General features: G+C 57.4%; 2 protein-coding genes across 5 annotated transcripts in view; one reads left to right on the forward strand and one right to left on the reverse strand.

Moving 5' to 3' along the window:
- Positions 1-24635, forward strand: part of LOC147097760 (angiopoietin-related protein 2-like) — a 90439-nt gene that overhangs the window by 59648 nt on the left and 6156 nt on the right. Inside the window, exon 1 of one of the 4 annotated variants that reach the window (XM_085971854.1) lies at positions 12101-12836. The exons of 1 other annotated variant lie outside the window; for it this stretch is intronic. Coding sequence is in view for 2 of the 3 variants with exons in the window: in XM_085971853.1 (XP_085827979.1) it covers positions 23558-23585 (28 nt within the window). In the remaining variant the exon portion in view is untranslated. Of the gene's footprint in view, positions 1-12100; positions 12837-22935; positions 23586-24635 lie in introns of those variants that run through there. 2 more of the 4 variants (XM_085971853.1, XM_085971852.1) reach the window with 2 other exon arrangements.
- The window catches only part of LOC147097762 (ras-specific guanine nucleotide-releasing factor RalGPS1-like), a 92002-nt gene that overhangs the window by 15921 nt on the left and 51446 nt on the right, over positions 1-24635 (reverse strand). Inside the window, exons 6-9 of the mRNA XM_085971428.1 lie at positions 5840-5977; positions 3109-3199; positions 2557-2621; positions 1462-1567 (exon numbers count right to left, since the gene is read on the reverse strand). Coding sequence (XP_085827554.1) covers positions 1462-1567; positions 2557-2621; positions 3109-3199; positions 5840-5977 — 400 coding nt within the window. The remainder of the gene's footprint in view (positions 1-1461; positions 1568-2556; positions 2622-3108; positions 3200-5839; positions 5978-24635) is intronic.

Consider the following 24635-nt stretch of genomic DNA (forward strand, 5'->3'; position numbering starts at 1 on the left):
GCAGGAACCCCGGTTACACGGCCACAGATCCAGGAACCCCGGTTACATGGCCACAGGTGCAGGAACCCCGGTTACACGGCCACAGATCCAGGATTCCCTGTTGCATGGCCACAGGTGCAGGAACCCTGGTTACACGGCCACAGATCCAGGAACCCCGGTTACACGGCCACAGGTGCAGGAACCCCGGTTACACGGCCACAGATCCAGGAACCCCGGTTACATGGCCACAGGTGCAGGAACCCCGGTTACACGGCCACAGATCCAGGATTCCCTGTTGCATGGCCACAGGTGCAGGAACCCCGGTTACACGGCCACAGATCCAGGATTCCCTGTTGCATGGCCACAGGTGCAGGAACCCCGGTTACACGGCCACAGATCCAGGATTCCCTGTTGCATGGCCACAGGTGCAGGAATCCTGGTTACACGGCCACAGATCCAGGAACCCCGGTTACACGGCCACAGGTGCAGGAACCCCGGTTACACGGCCACAGGTGCAGGATTCCTTGTTGCATGGCCACAGGTGCAGGAACCCTGGTTACACGGCCACAGATCCAGGAGTCCCGGTTACACGGCCACAGGTGCAGGAACCCCGGTTACACGGCCACAGGTGCAGGAACCCCGGTTACACGGCCACTAATATATCGTAAAACTTACCTGAACCTACTCCTGAATTTTGCCAGAGAGTTTCCTGCACAGGGGAACAGAAACATCTGCAGCCGTCCAGAGTCGGCACGCAGCGAGTGGGATCACAGCTCGACGGCTCATGTCTGCTTCGCTGCTGGTCGAAGTTCACTGGCCCCTTTAACCATTCCCGTTTCCATGGCAGGAAATAAAGAACCGATTTTTAAAAGCAGAATTTCATGCTGGACATTCCCAGACGGCCCAGTCAAAGACCAGCTGCCAGCTCCAGATTGACCCGTGCAGGAACACTTTGCTCCTAAACTCATCTGCATTCAAGTGGAGCTTCCCACTAACAGAGGGAGACAGGAGTCCTCCCCCACACTCCCAGAGAGACCCCCGCGAGACCCCCCCTGCAAACAGGGACCGGAACAGACGCCGGCCACACATTTTCAATGTTTTAAAAATAAAAGGAGGAAAATAAAACACGTTCAGAAGAAACTATTCCCCTTTCAGGTCCCACCACATTAGCAGCAATTAAAGGCTGGCTTCGTGTTCCTCTCCCCCAGCGCCGCTCACTCGGTGTTGGGAGCTGGCCCAGGGTTGGATTCTGGTTCCCTGGAAGGAGGAGATCATCATCAGACGGGCTTGGCTGCGATAAAGACCGCAGCGCGCGGTGACTGATGGTGCGTCAAGGAGCCATGGCGGGAGTGCCACTGAACGCGGATGGAGTGCGTAAATCCCGCTGTCCTATTCACCAGCCCAGTGGACGGAAAGAATGTAAAGCGCGAGATTCCAAACGGATACCCGCCGATTATCTAAGGAACGGAGTCCGTCACTCACTTGTAATCGACACTCTGCCATTTTCTGTGGCCCCGCATCCCGCACAGACACGTGAGCACGGCGTCACCATCAGAATATTCGACTGCCCCAGGGGAGGAGAGCAGGCCTGAGGGAGAGGAGGAGACCGAGCTCAGACACAACTCTTTAAGGCCCGTTCTGCGGTTATGCCATGCGAGGGCATTTGGTAATAGGCCTGTGCCAAATTTTAAAGGTGGTAGCATCCCACCAGCGCCAACTTTCTCCCCTAGTCTCTGGTCGGTATCACTCGTACTCTTTCATAGGCACCAGCAGCTCTTCAGAACCATACTCAAGTGAGGGCCTGCATACAGTGTCTATTCGACCAGGAGGGGAATCATTCCCGAACAATGTGCTTTACCCTCTTTTGGGTGTCAGCCAGTGGCTCAGTGGGCAGCACTCTCGCCTCGGAGTCAGAAGGTTGTGGGTTCAAGTCACACTCCAGGGATTTGAGCACAAAAATCTAGGCTGACACTCCCGGGGCGGTACCGAGGGAGCGCCGCACTGTCGGAGGGGCGGTACCGAGGGAGCGCCGCACTGTCGGAGGGGCGGTACCGAGGGAGCGCCGCACTGTCGGAGGGGCGGTACCGAGGGAGCGCCGCACTGTCGGAGGGGCGGTACCGAGGGAGCGCCGCACTGTCGGAGGGGCAGTCTTTCAGATGAGACTTTAAACCGAGGTCCCGTCTGCCCTCTCAGGTGGATGTAAAAGATCCCATGGAGTTATTTTGAAGATGCACAGCGGAGTTCTCCCCGGTGTCCTGGGCCAATATATATCCTTCAGCCAACATCACTAAAACAGGTTATCGGGTCATTATCACATTGCTGTTTGTGGGATCTTGCTGTGCGCAAATTGGCTGACACGATTCTTACATTACAGCAGTAACTACACTTCAAAAGTACTTCATTGGCTGTAAAGAGCTTTGAGACATCCTGAGGTTGTGAAAGGCACTATAGAAATGCAAGTTCTTAATGTCAAAGAGCTCCACCAGTACAACATTTCCCATAATGATCAGCTTCTACTCTGCAAATTGCCTATTTGCCGGTGGTTTTTGCGCTAGGTTTTGAAGAAAAAGCCCTCACCCACAGCTTCTCTCCCGCAGACCCGATGCTGAGCACGAGGCACAGGTTCAATCATCAGAGACAGTCTGTAGAAAGATGTCAAAAACATTCAGAGTTCCATGAAGGATAATTCAAAGTTCATACAATGGATTGATTATTCTGCAACCTCTTCAAACCTCAGTGAACGGTTGCGCTAAAGGTGAGGGAGGCAAGCGCTGGGGACTGGAGCACTTTCCATCTCAGGCCCCAGTGTTAGCAGCACTCCCGGGTTAGCTGCAGAGTAAATCTCTCCCAACTGTGCTCCGACAACGCGCCTCGGTCCCAAACTCATTAATGAACGCATTGTCCCCCGCACCCCCGACATATCCTCACCCGCTCTCCCGTGTCATGCACCTTTCCCAATCCAAGACCAAATCCCACCCCTTTTCTGGTGTTAACTCCATTTGGGTGCTAGAAGGTTCTGGAATGCTGCCAGTGTTTCCCCCCTCCTTCCCTGACTGCCAACTCCACCAGGAGGAAAATGTTTTAAAAACCAGCACTTTGGAAAAACTCTTCGCCGGCGGCAGAACTCACCTGTAGTTCTCCTGCTCCAGGAACCCCTGCAGCTCCTCAATGTATCTCACGGAGTTCAGGTATTTCTGCACATGAGGCAACGTCGGAAGATCTACAAATAATTCAAGTTAGAACACATTCGCAAAACGAGCGAGGACCTCACACCAACACAAGTGTGAGTCCCACGCCTGCCCAATTCACAAACAGAGAGAAAATGCTGGTCAGTCAGCAACTGAACGAGAGAGCGAGAAAGGTTAACATTTTAGGTGTCTCTCTACCCTCACCCTCTCTCTCTCAGGTGCTACGAACCTACTGGACATTGCCAGCACTTTGCTGTTTCTGTCACAACCATAGTCAACACCGAGAGTCAAGGGCCCTCCTCATAGCCTTGTCCAGAGCTCGGGCTCCGCTCATCCCCTCCCCACACCAGTCCGGTTAAGATTGGGGCTCAGCTCAGGGCGACACCCCGAGTCGGACCATAACCCACACGAAGGTTGCAGAAAATGCTCACAAGAACCAGCTCAAATTTCACTCTTGTGGCCTGGACCCCTTGGCTTGTGTTAACAGCTTCATAACTCTGGCCAACCCAATGGCTTGCTCTTCTTCCCTCGCCTCCTACTGAACTCGGGCTGGTCGATGGGGCACTGACAGTCCTTTGGCACTTTGCTCATGTGGCCATTCTCGTGTAAGACAGTAAATTACTCAGCGATTGAGGTGATTGCAGCTGGGCCCAATCACATCATCACCCAAGATCCACACACATGACCGTGTGACCGTGACCAGGAGGGGGAAATACTGCCCAATATTTCCCCCCCACCCCCCCCTCAGCCCAGGGCACTGAGGCTAATTGTAGGGCTGGCTGACTGTCAGCCATGGCTCAGTGGGCAGTACTCTCACCTTCGAGTCAGAAGGTTGTGGGTTCAAGTCCCACTCCAGAGACTTGAGCACAAAAATCCAGGCTGACACTCCCAGTGCAGCGCTGAGGGAGCGCCGCACTGTCGGAGGGGCAGCGCTGAGGGAGCGCCGCACTGTCGGAGGGGCAGCGCTGAGGGAGCGCCGCACTGTCGGAGGGGCAGCGCTGAGGGAGCGCCGCACTGTCGGAGGGGCAGCGCTGAGGGAGCGCCGCACTGTCGGAGGGGCAGCGCTGAGGGAGCGCCGCACTGTCGGAGGGGCAGCGCTGAGGGAGCGCCGCACTGTCGGAGGGGCAGCGCTGAGGGAGCGCCGCACTGTCGGAGGTGCCGTCTTTCGGATGAGATGTTACACCGAGGCCCCGTCTGCCCTCTCTGGACATAAAAGATCCCAAGGCCACTATTTCGAAGAAGAGCAGGGGAGTTCTCCCCGGTGTCCTGGGGCCAATATTTATCTCTCACCCAACATCACTAAAACAGATTATCTGGTCATTATCACACTGTTTGTGGGAGCTTGCTATGTGCAAATTGGCTGCCGCGTTTCCTACATTACAACAGTGACTCCACTTCAAAAAGTACTTCATTGGCTGTAACGCGCTCTGGGATGTCCGGCGGTCATGAAAGGTGCTATAGAAATGCAAGTCTTTCTTTCTTTCAGTTAAATAGCCTCCCTGTCTAGGCTCATCCATGAAGAATTGGGAATAACAACAGAAAATGCTGGAAAAACTCAGCAGGTCAGGCAACATCCGTGGAGAGAAATTTGAGTTGACGTTTCGGGTCGAAACCCTTCTTCAAAACTGGAAAGAAAAGAAAATAGATCGAAGGCAGGGCTGCGATCGGACAGAAGAAGTGAAAGAGACAAAAGAAGTAAGAGAGACAATAAAAGGTATACGAAGCTAGACGAGATGGTAATAGGCTGAGATTAGGTGTAAAGTGTACTGGCAGGGCAAGAGATAGCTGCCAGGTGTGAGAGAGAAACAAAAGGAAAGGGGGGGGGGGGGGGAAAAGGAGTGGGAAAATACAAGAAAAAATGAAATAGGGGCTGAGGTTATGATCTGAAATTGTTGAACTCGATATTGAGTCCGGAAGGCTGCAGAGTGCCTAATCGGAAGATGAGGTGCTGTTCCTCGAGTTTACGTTGAGCTTCCGTGGAACAATACAAGAGGCCAAGGACGGTGAGGTCCGAGTGGGAATGTAGAGGTGAATTAAAATGACAGGCGACCAGAAGCTCGGGGTCACCCTTACGGACTGAATGGAGGTGTTCCACAAAGCGGTCACCCAATCTGCGTTTGGTCTCCTCAATGTAGAGGAGACCGCATCGTGAGCAGCGAATACAGTATACTAGATTGTGAGAAGTACAAGTAAATCGCTGTTTCACCTGGAAGGGGTGTTTGGGGCCCTGGACAGTGGGAAGGGGGGAGGTATAGGGGCAGGTATTACATCTCCTCCGCTTGCACGGGAAGGTGCCAGGTGAAGAATTGGGGATGGTGCTGGAGGGCATCTAGGACCAGTGAAACCGTACTCCAGGTGAGCTGGAAGAGCATCTGATGAACGAGTGCACTGTACACTTTCGCTCTCTCTACAGGCCATCAAACCCATCAGCTGCCTCTCTCAGTTTAACTGCGCTCTTCAGCTCCACCCCTTGCTCTTCGCACTCCTCTTGGTTTAGCTCAGTCCTGGGAAGGGACTTCTTCTGCTCCTGCCTAAGGACCAACCCAAAGTGTTGACCTTTCACTGGCAGAACAAGACATTTGGAGATAGGGAGCGCGAGTGAGCGAGATCCAATGTGAAGACAGCTACAACCCCAGTTCTTCTGTTGACGCGGGCACCAGACAGGCCATTACCGTATTCGCAGAACCGCTGAAAGTCACAGATAACCCGTAGGACGTTGTTGATCTGATCACAGCGGTGCTCATTCTGCGGGACGCTTGCCGATGGTGGATATGCAGCATCGATGTAAGTGAGGTCAGACAAGTGGATACCTGGAAGAGACAAACAGCCACAGTTCAAAGACGAAATGGAATCTTTTTAGGTTTGGTAAATTTCACGAAGGATGTGAGCTCGAGCAACAGGAACATGTCCTCAAGCAACATCATGAAAACACATTATCTGGTCATTTACCTCATGTGCTGTTTGTGGGAGCTTGCTGTGCGCTAATCGGCTGCTACGTTTCCTACATTACAACAGTGATTATAATTCAAAAGTATTTCATTGTTTGTGAAGCCCTTTGGGACATCCTGAGGTGGTGAAAGGCGCTATAGAAATGCAGGTTCATTCTTTGTTTCATTTTTGACAGCCAGCGTCAGGTATAGCACAGGTGGTGATGCAGATCAGTGAAGCTCCTTCGACCCTGCCCCGCAAATGTGCCTCTGCCTCAGAAAGGCAGCTCTCGCCCTGACTGATGCCACACTTTGGCTTCCTCCGAAAGCCATCGCTGCAAATTCTCAGAGATTGCCAGTTAGGGAGAGTTGGACCCGCCCCGACAGCACAGGAAAGACTTTCATCCTATCAGTCCCGACTAGATGCCAACCTGGATCGGAGAGATGGAAGTACAGTGTGCTAAACCTATTGCACCAACTGAAAGAAAGAAAGACTTGCATTTCTATAGCGCCTTTCATGACCACCGGACGTCCCAAAGCACTTTGCAGCCAATGATGTCCTTTCTGAAGTGTGGTCACTGCTGTAATGTCGAACCTAGTCCTTGGAAGCTCTATTTACTGTATATAAACAAAAATTATATTGGTCCACCAAAATCTATTTAAATAAAAGTTGGCAAGGTAACAACGTTTAATGGTTCAACTGTACAGGATAAGAGTGAATTCCGAACAGCTGGACTCTGGGAGAAAATCCCCATGAATCTGAATGTTCATCTCGGAAGATAGCGACCAGGAAGTGTTGTGTCAAAGATCTCCCTGGCTGTTGGCCAGTGCCGGGTGGCTTCCTTCCTGTCCCTTCCCAACATCCCCACCCCGAAGGCAAGAATCCAAACTATTTGCCCAAACACGAAGCGGTCTTGCTGATGGCCGAGCTGGATTGTTTCCAGCGTGTGGGGGGGGGGGGGGGGGGGGGCGGCGTGGGTGAGGGGGGGGGGGGAAGAATGTAGGCACTTCCACTCAAAATAAACCACTACAGCACATACACCAGGCCCAGCAATGCTGCAATCCCAAGCACCTCCCTCCTCATCAGTAACCCCTGCAAACTGCTCACACGCCATACCTCTCTGGCGACTGTCCTGTCAAAGAGAGAATAAGAGAATTAAATAACTTGCATTCCTATCGCGCCTTTCATGACTTTCGGACATCCCGAAGCTCTTTACAGCCATTGAAGTACTTTTGAAGTGTAGTCACTGTCGCACAGCAAGCTCCCACAAACAGCAATGTGATAATGACCAGATAATCTGTTTTTAGTGATGCTAGTTGAGGGATAAATAGTCAAGTGCCCAATCTGGACAGCGGTTTGGACAGATTGAAGGCTGGGCAGTTTCCAGGAATGGAAGAAAAAAAAAGTCCCCTCAGTCTTGGCTGCTTGGGTTCCGATCCCAGCAGCTGCTTAGACAGAGGACTGTTAACGGAGTCACCCCATCCATCTTACTAGAGGAATGGAGGATGGTGCTGGATTGGCCTGGGGACAGGCCACAAGATTTGAAAACCTGAGAGCGAGCGGGCGGAGGGAGGGGGGAAAAGCATTAAATGTTGTGTTAAGTGAGCAATGTTTGGAGGCATTTGAGAGGGGAGGGCGGAAGGGGAGAAAGGTTTGGTCATTTAACAAGTTTTCTTTGCAAGGACAAAGAAATTCCAACACTATAAGCCTCCAGCAGTCAGTCCCATCACCACCAGCAACTTGACTGGGCCTTCAACACCACTTACTCTGGACCAGACGTCAGTGATCTGGTTCGGTTCACCATGCAGTATCGGCTCAGGGGGAGGTGGGGTGGTTACCATGCTGGGGAGATGGTATTTCGAACAGCCATACACCACAGTACCATGAACCAATTCTCCATATCTCCATTTCTAAACCAAAAGAAAATAGCTTAAACGGTCAATGAAGGCGACAGTGTCCCTTTAATAGACAGTGTGGACGCACTGCCGGGCACAGATTGTGTTTATTCATTCACGGGATGTGGGCGTCGCTGGCATGGTCAGCATTTATTGCCCATCCCCAAATTCCCTCGAGAAGGTGGTGGGTGAGCCGCCTTTTCCAACTGAGTGTTTTGCTGGGCCATTTCAGAGGGCAGTTAAGAGTCAACCACATTGCTGTGGGTCTGGAGTCACATATCGGCCAGACCGGGTAAGGGCAGCAGACTTCCTTCCCTAAAGTACATTAGTGAACCAGATGGGTTTTTACGACAATCCGGTAGTTTAATGGTCACCATTACTGATGCTAGTAATTATTCCAGATTTATTTATTAACTGAATTTAAATTCCCCAGCTGCCGTGGTGGGATTTGAACTCACGTCCCTGGATTATCAGTTTAGGCCTCTGGATTACTAGTCCAGTAACACAGCCACTATGTCTGTGTCAGCGGTAGCTCTGAGTCAGTAGATTGTGGGTTCATGTCTCACTCCAGGGACTTGAGCACAAAAATCTAGGCTGACATTCCCAGTGCAGTACTGAGGGAGCGCCGCACTGTCGGAGGGGCAGTACTGAGGGAGCGCCGCACTGTCCGAGGGGCAGTACTGAGGGAGCGCCGCACTGTCCGAGGGGCAGTACTGAGGGAGCGCCGCACTGTCCGAGGGGCAGTACTGAGGGAGCGCCGCACTGTCCGAGGGGCAGTACTGAGGGAGCGCCGCACTGTCCGAGGGGCAGTACTGAGGGAGCGCCGCACTGTCCGAGGGGCAGTACTGAGGGAGCGCCGCACTGTCCGAGGGGCAGTACTGAGGGAGCGCCGCACTGTCCGAGGGGCAGTACTGAGGGAGCGCCGCACTGTCCGAGGGGCAGTACTGAGGGAGCGCCGCACTGTCCGAGGGGCAGTACTGAGGGAGCGCCGCACTGTCGGAGGGGCAGTACTGAGGGAGCGCCGCACTGTCCGAGGGGCAGTACTGAGGGAGCGCCGCACTGTCCGAGGGGCAGTACTGAGGGAGCGCCGCACTGTCCGAGGGGCAGTACTGAGGGAGCGCCGCACTGTCCGAGGGGCAGTACTGAGGGAGCGCCGCACTGTCCGAGGGGCAGTACTGAGGGAGCGCCGCACTGTCCGAGGGGCAGTACTGAGGGAGCGCCGCACTGTCCGAGGGGCAGTACTGAGGGAGCGCCGCACTGTCCGAGGGGCCGTCTTTTGGATGAGACGTTAAACCAAGGCCCCGCCTGCTCTCTCAGGTGGACGTAAAAGATCCCGTGGCACTATTTTGAAGAGGAGCAGGGGGAGTTATCCCCGATGTCCCGGCCAATATTTATCCCTCAACCAACATCACTAAAACAGATGATCTGGTCATCATCACATTGCTGTTTGTGGGAGCTTGCTGTGCCCAAATTGGCTGCCGCATTTCCCACATTACAACAGTGACTACACTCCAAAAAGTACCTCATTGGCTGTAAAGCGCTTTGGGACGTCCAGTGGTCGTGAAAGGCGCTATAGAAATGCAAGCCTTTCTTTGTTTTAACATAACTATTATGCTACCGTACCCCACATTATTGTATTATATTATAGCACCACAATTAACATGAATATTAAGGAAAGGTTCCCGCCATTTCCTCAGCGGCTCGACACCCTCCCGAGCTCACCAGTGGCCCTGCAGCTGCTCAGCTTCTCTGAATCCCCTGGTACAGTAAACAAACTCCAGGTCACTGGTTCAAATTATTCAACTTCGTGAGCCGTTGTTTAGATGCGAGGGCCACTGACCCGAATGTGTACGTTTAGATCTGCTCTCACATCCATTCTGGTGATTGCCAAGAGCCCATCGCAGATTTGTTTGAAAAGCAAAGTGACTTCACTCGTACTTGTGAATTCCTTTCTCCCCCCCCACCCCCACCCCTCCAATCTCTCCTGAAGACACTGACTCACGCTGGGCTTTGATTCCATGGGGGACACGAGAGCACAGACTGGGAGCATCAAAAATCCCCAGTCATGGAGACAATCACAGCCAACTCTGGCCCAGACCTCATCACACCGACATCTGTACCCCAGCAGAGGTTTAACCCCGACATCCATACTCCAGCAGAGGTTTAACCCCGACATCCGTACTCCAGCAGAGGTTTAACCCCGACATCCGTACCCCAGCAGAGGTTTAACCCCGACATCCGTACCCCAGCAGAGGTTTAACCCCGACATCCGTACCCCAGCAGAGGTTTAACCCCGACATCTGTACCCCAGCAGAGGTTTAACCCCGACATCTGTACCCCAGCAGAGGTTTAACCCCGACATCCGTACTCCAGCAGAGGTTTAACCCCGACATCCGTACCCCAGCAGAGGTTTAACCCCGACATCCGTACCCCAGCAGAGGTTTAACCCCGACATCCGTACTCCAGCAGAGGTTTAACCCCGATATCCATACTCCAGCAGAGGTTTAACCCCGACATCTGTACTCCAGCAGGGGTTTAACCCCGACATCCATACTCCAGCAGAGGTTTAACCCCGACGTCCGTACTCCAGCCGGGGTTTAACCCCGACATCTGTACTCCAGCAGGACTTTAACCTCGCCATCTGTACCCCAGCAGGGGTTTAACCCCGACATCCGTACCCCAGCAGAGGTTTAACCCCGACATCCGTACTCCAGCAGAGGTTTAACCCCGACATCCATACTCCAGCAGAGGTTTAACCCTGACATCTGTACCCCAGCAGGAGTTTAACCCCGACATCCATACTCCAGCAGAGGTTTAACCCCGACATCCGTACTCCAGCAGAGGTTTAACCCCGACATCCGTACTCCAGCAGAGGTTTAACCCCGACATCCGTACTCCAGCAGAGGTTTAACCCCGACATCCGTACTCCAGCAGGGATTTAACCCCGACATCTGTACCCCAGCAGGGGTTTAACTGGACAGCGATCAGCAGTGGGAGCTCCAGCGAATCTTTCTTCTGTCTCGGCTCAAGAAAACTGAGGTCGGATTTAGCATCTCGGCCGAGACCAGAGAACTTCTGTACGGCTCAGCCCCACGTCACATGGTGCGTTTGGCCATCGAGGTGGGAGTTGGAAGGTCAGCAATTCCTTAGTCTGGACACCAGGGGGATCCTATTGGACAGTAGTGGTTCCGTATTAAACTACAAGCGCTGCTGGGATTTCCTGTTGGTGAAACGATGAGCACCAGCCCTCCGATACATTAAACATGGTTTCCAGGCTCTCCCCCGCAGTGTCGTACTGAGCCACACAGAGCACAGAGGTCCCAGGTTCAAACCCTAGACCGTGTCGATTTAGTGGATCTTGGCTAGTAGAGCAGTCAGGATTGCAAATGGCCGCAGCCGTGACTCAGTGGGTGGCACCCTTGCCTCTGAGTCAGAAGGTCGTGGGTTCAAGCCCCACCCCAGAGACTTGAGCACAAAAATCCAGGCTGACACCCCCACTGCAGTACTGAGGGAGTGCTGCACCGTCAGAGGTGCCGTCTTTCAGTGGAGACCTTAAACTGAGGCCCATCTGCCCTCTCAGGTGGGCGTAAAAGATCCCCGGTGTCCTGGCCAATATTGATCCCTCGATCAACATCACTAAAATCTGGTCCTTATCTCATTGCTGTTTGTGGGAGCTTGCTGTGCCCAAATTGGCTGGCACGTTTCCTACTTTACAACAGTGACCACACTCCAAAAAGTACTTCATTGGCTGTAAGGCGCTTCGAGGCGTCCGGTGGTCGTGAAAGACGCTGGAGTAATGTAAGTCTTTCTTTCTTATCCAGATGAGGACAGGACCGAGTGCGACTGTAATGCCCCCACCCCACCCCACCCCACCGATCCACCCCCGCCGACACTCAGTCCAGCTTCACACACGTGGAATGGCTGCAGTAGCAGAGAGCGGTCAGCCTTATCACTGCGCGAGGCTGAGGTTTCAGGAGAGCAGGAGAGGGGGGTGCGGAGGGGGGTAAGAATTGATTTCACCTTGTACTGAGCTGTCACTGAACACAAAGCACACGTCATGCCTAGGCAGGTTATTGTTTACATCAATCAGTGTAGGACTCTCCTCTCCTGCTCCCCAAACAGAAACCCGTCCAACAATTTGCTCACGAGAAGACCACACACACACCACCTTTAATTTTAGGCTGGTTTCACACAGGATACACAGCTCAAATTATTTTTTTTGTGAAAGTGCTCCTTTGGTCAGAGAGAAGCCCAGTTAAACAAAAATGGTAAATCCAGTTGAGAGAACAGGAGAAGCAGCTCAGAGGCAGTGAGATTCTCTCCCTGAATCAGGTAGACATTGATGGGGAGTTCCCTGCTGTCGGGGGAGGAGCTGGCACAACTCCCCAGCGCTTGTGGCAAATGACAGCGTACAGCTATCAGTCTGACAAGCAGAGCCTGTAGCGGGCGGGAAGCTACGAGGAGCCAGGCTGATGAGACAGACGGCAGTGAGAGGCAGAGAGGAGCTGCACTGTAGCTGCCTCTCCTCACTGCCCACACACACACAGATTGTGGTCGACAAGTTGCAGCAGTTCTCCGCTGCCTATCTCCAGCATGGAACGCCCAAGCACTGAGCAGTTGCTGAACTGACCAAGAAGAGGACGGTAATCTTCACCCAGAGAAGTCTCTGTGCACAGGCTGCTCGCGTGCACTCACTACAAGCAGAGGGGGAATCGGGTGAGCCGTGATCCATCGGAATGGGCAGATGTACAGTAGTATGTTGCTCACAGATTTCTCTCCTCGTTCTCTGAAGTGGAGAACATCCAGGACTGTCAGGCATCAGCCAGTTAAAGATTGCGACACACAGGTAAGAGCAATTCATCAGCAGATTACATGATTTGTTTTTAAATCTGTTTTTTTTTTAAGGTGTTAGAGGTTTTAATAGAAAGTTAACGAGTGTGTTCTCTTGTTAACTCATGAGATTCTAGGAGTGTGTGCTGCTTTCAGACTCGGGGGAGAGGAGAAAGATGTATCAGTATCTCTTAAAGAAATCAAACAGTTAAAAAGGTCCTGCTATTCAGATGGGCTATTAGTCCAAGACCCAACTAACTCCCAGTGGATTGGGCGGATGTTTAAGATCACGCATCGCTACTCAATCGGAAGGAAATTCTCCCAAATCCTGGGCAACATTCCTATCTCAGATAGCACCAGAGAACTACGATGTCGATAAATCGCTCACCTCATTGCTGCTTGCATCCCCGTGTTCAAATCCCTGCATGGCCTCGCCCCCCCACCGTAACCCCCCACCTCCAGCCCCCCCCCCCCCCCCGCCGAGATCTCTGCGCTCCTCTAATTCTGGCCTCTTGCGTATCCCCTGATTTCCATCGCCCGACCATTGGCGGCCGTGCCTTCAGCTGCCTGGGCCCGGAGCCCCGGAATTCCCTCCCTGAACCTCCCCACACCTCTCTCTCCTCCTTTAAGACGCTCCTTAAAACCGACCTCTTTGACCAACCTTTTGGTCGCCTGTTTTAACATCTCCTTATGTGGCTCGGTGTCAAATTTATGTTCGGTAATCGCTCCCGTGAAGCGCCTTGGGGCATTTTACGACGTTAAAGGCGCTAGATAAATGCAGGTTTTGGAATACAGAGTAGAATTTCTAAATTTGCCGATGATGCCAAACTTGGGGGGGGTGGTGGCAAACAGTGAGGATGATGCCAATCGACTGCAACAGGACATAGAAAGGCTAGCAGAATGGGCAGACAAGTGGCAGATGGAATTTAATATAGAGAAGTGTGAAGTGATGCATTTTGGCAGAAGGAACAGGGAGAGGCAATATACACTTAATGGTACAGTTTTAAAGAGTGTGCAGGGACAGAAGGACCTGGGAGTTAATGTGCATAGGTCCCTGAAGGTGGCAGGGCATATTGAGAGAGTGGTTAGCAAATCATATGGGATCTTGGGCTTCATAAATAGAGGTATTGAGTACAAAAGTAGAGAAGTTATGCTGAACCATGTTACCTGACCTGCTGGGTTTTTCCAGCATTCTCTCGTTATTTTGGATTTCCAGCATCTGCAGTATTTTGCTATCTTTCTTTATAAAGTGCTGGTTAGGCCACAACTGGAGTATTGCGTCCAGTTCTGGTCACCACACTTTAGGAAGGATGTGAAGGCCCTTGAGAGGGTGCAGAGGAGATTTACCAGAATGGTTCCGGGGATGGGGGATCTTAGCTACAAGGACAGGTTGGAGAAGCTGGATTTGTTTTCATTGGAGCAAAGGAGGTTGAGGGGTGATTTGATAGAGATGTACAAGATTATGACGGGTTTGGATAGGCTAGACGGGGAAAGGCTGTTCCCACTAGTTGATGGTACAAGGACTAGGGGACACAGATTTAAGGTTTTGGGCAAGAGATACAGGAGGGATGTGAGGAAAAACCTTTTTACACAACGAGTGGTGAGGACCTGGAACTCGCTGCCGACGGAAGTGGTGGAAGCGGAGACACTCAATGTTTTCAAGGGGAGACTGGATAGGCACTTGAGGGAAATAAACTTGCAGGGCTACGGGGATAGAGCAGGAGAGTGGGACTGACTGGATTGCTCTACAGAGAGCCGGCACGGACTCGATGGGCCGAATGGCCTCCTTCTGTGCCATTATGACTCTGAGTGGTTGCTGTCGTGGGATGTTACTGGTGCAGCATTTGCCTGCCAAACAGTTACTGCCCTTCTAGAAGTAACGTGTTGCCCGTGAGCCAGAAGTTTTGAGCTGAAGAAGAAGTGTACAAATGCAAGTATTATATAAAAGGTCATTCTTCTCCAGATTGCAATAAAACACTGGATTTAATGGAGAACAGGACGGCAGGCTAAAAATAAAGTTACTGGAAATGCTGGATGCACACGGCAGGTCAGTGCCCGAGGCGGTTTGGGGGGGGGGGGGGATGATTCATATTTCAGCTACGATCTTTCTCAAAACTAGCCTGCCGCTTGAAGGGCCACGTTTGAAACATTCGGCTTTTGGCCCTCTGGGTAGTTACTGGTTTCTTTCCCGATTCCCACCTTCCCCAGGAGCAGCGGAGCACAGAAACATTCCTCAAGTAATTATCAGTTCTGATTTGGATTGCCCTGGAGTCTCCCGCAACTGAAGATTAATCCCCAGGACCAAAAAAAAAATCAGAGGGGCATTAAAACATTTCTTTTCCATTTTCTTTGAGCACTTTCATTAGTCAGAAAAATATTGGAGATGGGGGTTAAGAGGCCGTTTGATTGACAGTCAAGAATTATCCAATCAGGTAACGAAGAGATTGTTCGCTTTCTGATTGGCCGTGGGAAGGCGGGGAGTCACGAGGAGGAACGAGTCGGTTGACCAATGGCGGGAGCGGGGCAGCTGGAGGCGGGCGGTCATGTGATGAAACCTCCTGTAATAGGTCCACCCCAGAGTTGACAACCCTAGTTCTAATACATTATATCAGCATCGAAGCTTTGGCCACGCTCGATCAGCTCCGATGGACGGGTCACATCGTCCGCATGCCCGATACGAGACTCCCAAAACAAGCGCTCTACTCGGAGCTCCGGCACGGCAAGAGAGCCCCAGGTGGGCAGAGGAAACGCTTCAAGGACACCCTCAAAGCCCCCTTGAAAAAGTGTAACATCCCCACCGACACCTGGGAATCCCTGGCCCCAAGACCGTGCAAAGTGGAGGAGAAGCATCCGGGAAGGCGCCGAACACCGAGTCTCTTCGCCGGGAGCAAGCGGAAGCCAAGCGCAAGCAGCGCACGTCAACCCAAGCACCCCACCCACCCGCCCCTTCAACCACCGTCTGCCCCACCTGTGACAGAGACTGTAGGTCCCACATTGGACTCATCAGTCACCTGCGAACTCATTTTTAGTGTGGAAGCAAGTCATCCTCGGTTCCGAGGGATTGCCTAAGAATACATTGTACCGGTTACCAACGAATTATAACTTATTGTTCAACATCTGCCTCCATTTTGTAGAATAGTAGCCCGATCGCCATGGAGATCCTGGGGCCCCAGGTCCCGTTCTGTGCTCGGCCGTTCTAGGAATGGTTCTGGGGCAGTTCCAGAACAGAGAGGGGGTTGGCTTGGAGGTCAGGTCTCTCAGAACCCCACTCACAGCGGTGGAAGCCTGGGGTAAAAGCACACCCTAAACCGGGGAGCGGATTCCCAGGCTGCACAGTGGCGTTCCCCGTTGTTTTTTTTTGGTGGATAAATCTTAAAATCCCAAGACCTGGGTCGGCAACCCGGGAACCCTTTATCCCAATAGCAATGTGGATTTAAACAGCCCACCAAGACGGACGGCGCAATTCCCTGGCCGTAGATTCTCCGTCCCCTGTCAGCGGTCAACACCAAAGTCCTCATTTTACTGGAGAATGCATCCACGCATTTTGTAAATTAATATTTCGAGGTGGAGATAAGGAAATGGGGGAAAAAAAGCTACCGAAACACACAAAGTAGTTGAGACATCACAAGGGGCGGTGGAGAAGTTTTTTTTCTCAAGTATCGGTTAATTTAATGCTCATTTCTGTTTCTCAGTCACATCTCAAAAGCCTCTCAGAAACTGGACCATGAGCAAGAGGGGGCGTGGGGGGAGGTAGGACAAGTAGAAACACAGGGATACAATAAATCACAGCCAAAGGGTGAAACAGCTTTTGCTGATTACAGAGCAGGGAACTAGGGGCGAGCACCTACAGACAGAAAGGTCGGGACAAGGGACTGGCGGCTAAAACCTCGGCTGTGATCAGTGCTCAACTTGGAATTTTAATCGCTTCCTGACTCTGTGAGCTGAGGATTCTCACTGTTCCCACAACTGTTGACGTCAGAGTTATTTTATGTACGTCTGCGGCAGGATCCACTGCTGGAGATTTTAACCTCAGCACTGGTCGGTTCAGGAGTCAGTCACTGTGGGACAAACCAGCCCTGGCAGGCTTATAAAATAATGAAAGGGCTGAATTGCCAGCCTATCGATGGGTTATTCCAGTTTGACAGATTGGGGAGGATCAGGGGGACAAATTACGCCAAAGTAGGAATAGACTGGATGCCGGGCGGTTCTTCTTTTCCCAGAGAGCAGTGAGCCTCTGGAATATGTTGCCAGCTGGTGGGGTGGGTGCTGAGTCTCTGCCGTGGCTCAGTGGGCAGCACCCTTGCCTCCGAGTCAGAAGGTTGTGGGTTCAAGTCCCACTCCAGAGACTTGAGCACAAAAATCTAGGCCGACACTCCCAGTGCAGTACTGAGGGAGAGCCGCACTGTCGGGGGGCAGTACTGAGGGAACGCTGCACTGTCGGAGGGGCAGTACTGAGGGAGTGCTGCACGGTCGGAGGGGCAGTACTGAGGGAGCGCTGCACTGTCGGAGGTGCAATACTGAGGGAGTGTCGCACGGTCGGAGGAGCAGTACTGAGGGGAGCGCTGCACGTCGGAGGGGCAGTACTGAGGGAGTGCTGCACTGTCGGAGGGGCAGTACTGATGGAGTGCCGCACTGTCCGGTGGTCGTGAAAGGCGTTGTAGAAATGCAAGTCTTTCTTTTGTTCTTTCAAGAGGGAGCTGGTCTGGTTCCTGACTGGGGCAGAGAGTGCATCATACAGAAGGTAAGTGGATTAACAGCACTTTGACCATGTGATCTCCTGGACTGCTTTTGATCGCCTGAGGGCGTCGGAGAGGAATTTTCCAGATTATTTTCTCCCTTATTGGCTCCGGGTTTTTCTGATTTTTTTCTGCCTCGCCCAGGAGATTTCCTGGCTGTGCGGGGGCAGGGGGAGAGGGGGGGGGGGCAGTGAAGGGGGAGGGGCGGTGAGGGGGGGGGGGATGGTGAGGGCGGGGGGCGGTGAGGGGGGGGGGGGGAACAGTGAGGGGGGGATCCTACATGCAGAATTCTGTAAAAGTATCCTCCGGACTCAAAGGAAAACCGTAAACAATGCATGCAGGGCAGAACTAGGCCAATATCCATTAATAATCACTATCCAAAAAAGAGCCACCAAATTTTGGAAACACATGAGCAACCCCCAATGCTATCATTACGAAGCCCTGAAATGCCAAGAGAGGACCATAAAGAAGAATACCCTCAGTCAACTAGTCCTGGGACTCAGTGAAGTAACTACTAACACTACTAACAATAACCAGCCCCAGGACAGTGACAGCGTAACACAAAGAATTCGACCCAACACAATCGTCGCTATGCAAAAGGAAAAATATCTGTCATATTGGGCAGAAACAACAAAAACCCAAAGCAAACTCAATTGCTACTTGGCCCTAAACAGACAATACAACATGGCTGATTACCTGACCATGGTAAAGGATAGCAAACTGAGAAAAACCTTGACAATGTACAGACTTAGCGAACATAGCCTGGCGATCGAAAAAGGTAGACACAGGCAGACCCGGCTACCAAGAGAGGACAGGATATGCTCTCACTGCAGTCAGGGAGTGGTGGAGACAGAGATGCACTTCCTCACAGCTTGTAGAAAATATCAGGGCATAAGGGAGAATTTCTACCCAAAATTCACAAAAATATGCCCGGAATTCAGAAATTTGAATGACGACCAAAAACTCCCATACCTACTAGGGGAAGAGAGAAATTGTGTAACACTAGCAGCACACTATGTTACAGCTTGCCATAAACAGAGGAACAACCACTAAAGATAAGAAAAGAGTATATATAAATTATATGAATGTATATTTATACACTCGGATATATCTGTTTATACACTGTATGGATAGATCTGTATTTTTGTGTACAAACATGAATGTTTTTCAATGCTTTGGCAACATAAGATGTAACTTGTCATCATGCCAATAAAGCGATTTGAATTGAATTGACAGCGAGGGGGGGGGCGGCGAGGGGGGGGCGGCGAGGGGGGGGCAGCGAGGGGGGGGGCAGCGAGGGGGGGGGCAGCGAGGGGGGGGGGCAGCGAGGGGGGGGGCAGCGAGGGGGGGGGCAGCGAGGGGGGGGGCAGCGAGGGGGGGGGCAGCGAGGGGGGGGGGGCAGCGAGGGGGGGGGGCAGCGAGGGGGGGGGCAGCGAGGGGGGGGGCGAGGGGGGGGGCGAGGGGGGGGGCAGCGAGGGGGGGGGCAGCGAGGGGGGGGGCAGCGAGGGGGGGGCAGCGAGGGGGGGGCAGCGAGGGGGGGCAGCGAGGGGGGGGGCAGCGAGGGGGGGGCGAGGGGGGGGCAGCGAGGGGGGGGGGCAGCGAGGGGGGGGGCAGCGAGGGGGGGGGCAGCGAGGGGGGGGCAGCGAGGGGGGGGGCAGCGAGGGGGGGGGCAGCGAGGGGGGGGGCAGCGAGGGGGGGGGCAGCGAGGGGGGGGGCAGCGAGGGGGGGGGCAGCGAGGGGGGGGGGCAGCGAGGGGGGGGGCAGCGAGGGGGGGGGCAGCGAGGGGGGGGGCAGCGAGGGGGGGGGGCAGCGAGGGGGGGGGCAGCGAGGGGGGGGCAGCGAGGGGGGGGCAGCGAGGGGGGGGCAGCGAGGGGGGGCAGCGAGGGGGGGGGCAGCGAGGGGGGGGGCAGCGAGGGGGGGGGCAGCGAGGGGGGGGCAGCGAGGGGGGGGCAGCGAGGGGGGGGGCAGCGAGGGGGGGGGCAGCGAGGGGGGGGGCAGCGAGGGGGGGGCAGCGAGGGGGGGGCAGCGAGGGGGGGGGCAGCGAGGGGGGGGGGGGGCAGCGAGGGGGGGGGGCAGCGAGGGGGGGGGGCAGCGAGGGGGGGGGGCAGCGAGGGGGGGGGCAGCGAGGGGGGGGGGCAGCGAGGGGGGGGGGCAGCGAGGGGGGGGGCAGCGAGGGGGGGGGCAGCGAGGGGGGGGGGCAGCGAGGGGGGGGGCAGCGAGGGGGGGGGGCAGCGAGGGGGGGGGCAGCGAGGGGGGGGCAGCGAGGGGGGGGCAGCGAGGGGGGGGCAGCGAGGGGGGGGCAGCGAGGGGGGGCAGCGAGGGGGGGGCAGCGAGGGGGGGGCAGCGAGGGGGGGGGCAGCGAGGGGGGGGCAGCGAGGGGGGGGGCAGCGAGGGGGGGGGCAGCGAGGGGGGGGCAGCGAGGGGGGGGCAGCGAGGGGGGGGGCAGCGAGGGGGGGGGGCAGCGAGGGGGGGGGCAGCGAGGGGGGGGGCAGCGAGGGGGGGGGCAGCGAGGGGGGGGGCAGCGAGGGGGGGGGCAGCGAGGGGGGGGGCAGCGAGGGGGGGGGCAGCGAGGGGGGGGGGCAGCGAGGGGGGGGGCAGCGAGGGGGGGGGGCAGCGAGGGGGGGGGCAGCGAGGGGGGGGGCAGCGAGGGGGGGGGCAGCGAGGGGGGGGCAGCGAGGGGGGGGGGCAGCGAGGGGGGGGGGCAGCGAGGGGGGGGGCAGCGAGGGGGGGGGCAGCGAGGGGGGGGGCAGCGAGGGGGGGGGCAGCGAGGGGGGGGGCAGCGAGGGGGGGGGCAGCGAGGGGGGGGCAGCGAGGGGGGGGGGCAGCGAGGGGGGCGAGGGGGCAGCGAGGGGGGGGGCAGCGAGGGGGGGGGCAGCGAGGGGGGGGGCAGCGAGGGGGGGGGCAGCGAGGGGGGGGCAGCGAGGGGGGGGGCAGCGAGGGGGGGGGCAGCGAGGGGGGGGCAGCGAGGGGGGGGGCAGCGAGGGGGGGGGCAGCGAGGGGGGGCGTGGGCAGCGAGGGGGGGGCAGCGAGGGGGGGGGCAGCGAGGGGGGGGGCAGCGAGGGGGGGGGCAGCGAGGGGGGGGGCAGCGAGGGGGGGGGCAGCGAGGGGGGGGGGCAGCGAGGGGGGGGGCAGCGAGGGGGGGGGGCAGCGAGGGGGGGGGCAGCGAGGGGGGGGGGCAGCGAGGGGGGGGGCAGCGAGGGGGGGGCAGCGAGGGGGGGGGCAGCGAGGGGGGGGGGCAGCGAGGGGGGGGCAGCGAGGGGGGGGGGCAGCGAGGGGGGGGGCAGCGAGGGGGGGGGGCAGCGAGGGGGGGGGGCAGCGAGGGGGGGGGCAGCGAGGGGGGGGCAGCGAGGGGGGGGCAGCGAGGGGGGGGGCAGCGAGGGGAGGGGGGGGGCAGCGAGGGGGGGGGGCAGCGAGGGGGGGGGGCAGCGAGGGGGGGGGCAGCGAGGGGGGGGGGCAGCGAGGGGGGGGGGCAGCGAGGGGGGGGGCAGCGAGGGGGGGGGCAGCGAGGGGGGGGGCAGCGAGGGGGGGGGCAGCGAGGGGGGGGGCAGCGAGGGGGGGGGGCAGCGAGGGGGGGGGCAGCGAGGGGGGGGGCAGCGAGGGGGGGGGCAGCGAGGGGGGGGGCAGCGAGGGGGGGGGCAGCGAGGGGGGGGGCAGCGAGGGGGGGGCAGCGAGGGGGGGGGCAGCGAGGGGGGGGCAGCGAGGGGGGGCAGCGAGGGGGGGCAGCGAGGGGGGGGCAGCGAGGGGGGGCAGCGAGGGGGGGCAGCGAGGGGGGCAGCGAGGGGGGGCAGCGAGGGGGGGGCAGCGAGGGGGGGGCAGCGAGGGGGGGGCAGCGAGGGGGGGGCAGCGAGGGGGGCAGCGAGCGGGGGGGGCAGCGAGGGGGGGGCAGCGAGGGGGGGGCAGCGAGGGGGGGGCAGCGAGGGGGGGGCAGCGAGGGGGGGCAGCGAGGGGGGGGCAGCGAGGGGGGGGCAGCGAGGGGGGGGCAGCGAGGGGGGGGCAGCGAGGGGGGGCAGCGAGGGGGGGGCAGGAGGGAGGGCAGCGAGGGGGCGGGCAGCGAGGGGCGGGGCAGCGAGGGGCGGGCAGCGAGGGGCGGGCAGCGAGGGGCGGGCAGCGAGGGGCGGGCAGCGAGGGGCGGGCAGCGAGGGCGGGCAGCGAGGGGGGGCAGCGAGGGGCGAGCGAGGGGGGGCAGCGAGGGGGGGGGCAGCGAGGGGGGGCAGCGAGGGGGGGGCAGCGAGGGGGGGCAGCGAGGGGGGGGCAGCGAGGGGGGGGCAGCGAGGGGGGGGCAGCGAGGGGGGGGGCAGCGAGGGGGGGGCAGCGAGGGGCGGGGGCAGCGAGGGGGGCAGCGGGGGGCAGCGAGGGGGGGGCAGCGAGGGGGGGCAGGAGGGGGGGCAGCGAGGGGGGGGCAGCGAGGGGGGGCAGCGAGGGGGGGCAGCGAGGGGGGGCAGCGAGGGGGGGCAGCGAGGGGGGGCAGCGAGGGGGGGGCAGCGAGGGGGGGGCAGCGAGGGGGGGGGCAGCGAGGGGGGGGCAGCGAGGGGGGGGCAGCGAGGGGGGGGGCAGCGAGGGGGGCGGCAGCGAGGGGGGGGGCAGCGAGGGCGCGGGGGGGGCAGCGAGGGGGGGGCAGCGAGGGGGGGCAGCGAGGGGGGGCAGCGAGGGGGGGCAGCGAGGGGGGGCAGCGAGGGGGGGAGGGGGGCAGCGAGGGGGGGGCAGCGAGGGGGGGGCAGCGAGGGGGGGCAGCGAGGGGGGGGCAGCGAGGGGGGAGGCAGCGAGGGGGGGCAGCGAGGGGGGGGCAGCGAGGGGGGCAGGAGGGGGGCAGCGAGGGGGGGCAGCGAGGGGGGGGCAGCGAGGGGGGGGCAGCGAGGGGGGGGCAGCGAGGGGGGGGCAGCGAGGGGGGGCAGCGAGGGGGGGGCAGCGAGGGGGGGGCAGCGAGGGGGGGGGGCAGCGAGGGGGGGGGCAGCGAGGGGGGGGCAGCGAGGGGGGGGCAGCGAGGGGGGGGCAGCGAGGGGGGGGCAGCGAGGGGGGGCAGCGAGGGGGGGCAGCGAGGGGGGGGGCAGCGAGGGGGGGCAGCGAGGGGGGGGCAGCGAGGGGGGGCAGCGAGGGGGGGCAGCGAGGGGGGGCAGCGAGGGGGGGCAGCGAGGGGGGGCAGCGAGGGGGGGCAGCGAGGGGGGGCAGCGAGGGGGGGCAGCGAGGGGGGGCAGCGAGGGGGGGGCAGCGAGGGGGGGCAGCGAGGGGGGGGGCAGCGAGGGGGGTGACGGTGTGGAAGTGTTCAGCCACGATGCTCCGGCCATCGCGTGTGGGGCCGGTTCGATGGACCAGCTGGTCTTTACCTGCCCGTCCTTTTCGGATGTTCGTAAACCGCCAGACACCCATCTTGGGGCTCATTACTGCTTCGCTCAGTGATCAGCCAATGGTTAGGTCTTTCGTTATTCCATAACTCTTTGTCAAACATCTCAATTGCTGGAGGACCACTCTTAGAATTGGGACCAGCAGCCTTCCAAGAGGAACAGATAGGGTAGATGGAGAGAAACTATTTCCGCTGGTTGGGGAGTCTAGGACTAGGGGACAGAGTCTAAAAATTAGAGCCAGACCTTTCAGGAGTGAAATTAGGAAACACTTCTACACAAAGAGTGGTAGAAGTTTAGAACTCTACCGCAAACGGCAATTGTAACACTAGACTAACTGCAGTGCTCCAATGGTTATCCTTCATTTTATAAACTTATACAACAACAATCGCACCGCTAGGCAACATTCCACAAAATACACAAGATGTCGAACTGATTCTTCAAAGGCTACTGTCTGAAATCAAACAAACACATTGAAACTTCAAAGAGTTTCATGGTTATTTTTCCCCCAGTGGGGACTCGTGCAGGACGTAACCAGGGGTCACATTCTTACCCTAACTTCAAAAGTCACACAAGCAGAGGACACGCAACAGGATAAAGTCAAGCACGAACATGCTAAAAGCAACAACAGTGGATAAACACCCTCATCGAAACTGTACACCACAATGCTGAGAAAACCACTGACCCGTCTGGGTGAGTGAGCACACAACACACACACCGTCCCGGTACCTGCACCCCATCCCGGCACCCACACCGTCCCGGCACCCGCACCGTCCCCGGCACCCGCACCCGCACCGTCCCCGGCACCCGCACCGTCCCGGAAAGGAATGAGAAAAACTTGCATTTATAGAACACAGTATCGCATCGGCAACTCAACACCGTTCTCGCCCTCCTGATTTGGGGAATTTTTTTGTTTTTAAATGAGACAGAGGCAACGTTAATGGAAGCAAGTTGACCGAACATAAAGGAAGACAGACTTGAATTTCTCTGGCGCCTTTCACGACCTCAGGATGTCCCAAAGCACTTTACAGCCAATGAAGTGCACTGTTGTAATGTAGGAACAATGTAGTTTACAATTTGCACACAGACAACTCCCACAAACAGCAATGTGATAATGACCAGATAATCCGTTTTAGTGATGTTGGTAAATATTGGCCAGACTCCCTTGCTCTTCTTCGAAATAGTGCCGGGGGACCTTTTACGTCCACCTGAGAGAGCAGACAGGGCCTCGGTTTAACATCTCATCCGAAAGACGGCACCTCCGACAGTGCAGCGCGCCCTCAGTACTGCCCCTCTGACAGTGCAGTGCTCCCTCAGTGCTGCCCCTCTGACAGTGCAGTGCTCCCTCAGTACTGCCCCTCCGACAGTGCAGCACTACCTCAGTACTGCCCCTCCGACAGTGCGGCGCTCCCTCAGTACTGCCCCTCCGACAGTGCGGCGCTCCCTCAGTACTGCCCCTCCGACAGTGCAGGCTCCCTCAGTACTGCACTGGAGTGTCAGCCTAGATTTTATGCTCGAGTCTCTGGAGTGGGACTTGAACCCACAACCTTCTGACTCAGAGGCGAGAGAGCAACCCACTGAGCCACAGGCTGACCCATGGGTAGAGATGGAACGATTAACTCATGGCTGTGTCACTGACCATTCTACCTTTGCCTTCCATATTAAGGCAGCCCCTCACAGCGTTGGTCCTTAAAAAGGGACAAAAAGATACAAATTGAAAGGACAGTAATTGCAATTCAAGCA

This window comes from Somniosus microcephalus, chromosome 31, assembly GCF_052327205.1.
Source record: "Somniosus microcephalus isolate GS21.2 chromosome 31, FLI_Smic_1.0, whole genome shotgun sequence".
NCBI lineage: Eukaryota > Metazoa > Chordata > Chondrichthyes > Squaliformes > Somniosidae > Somniosus > Somniosus microcephalus.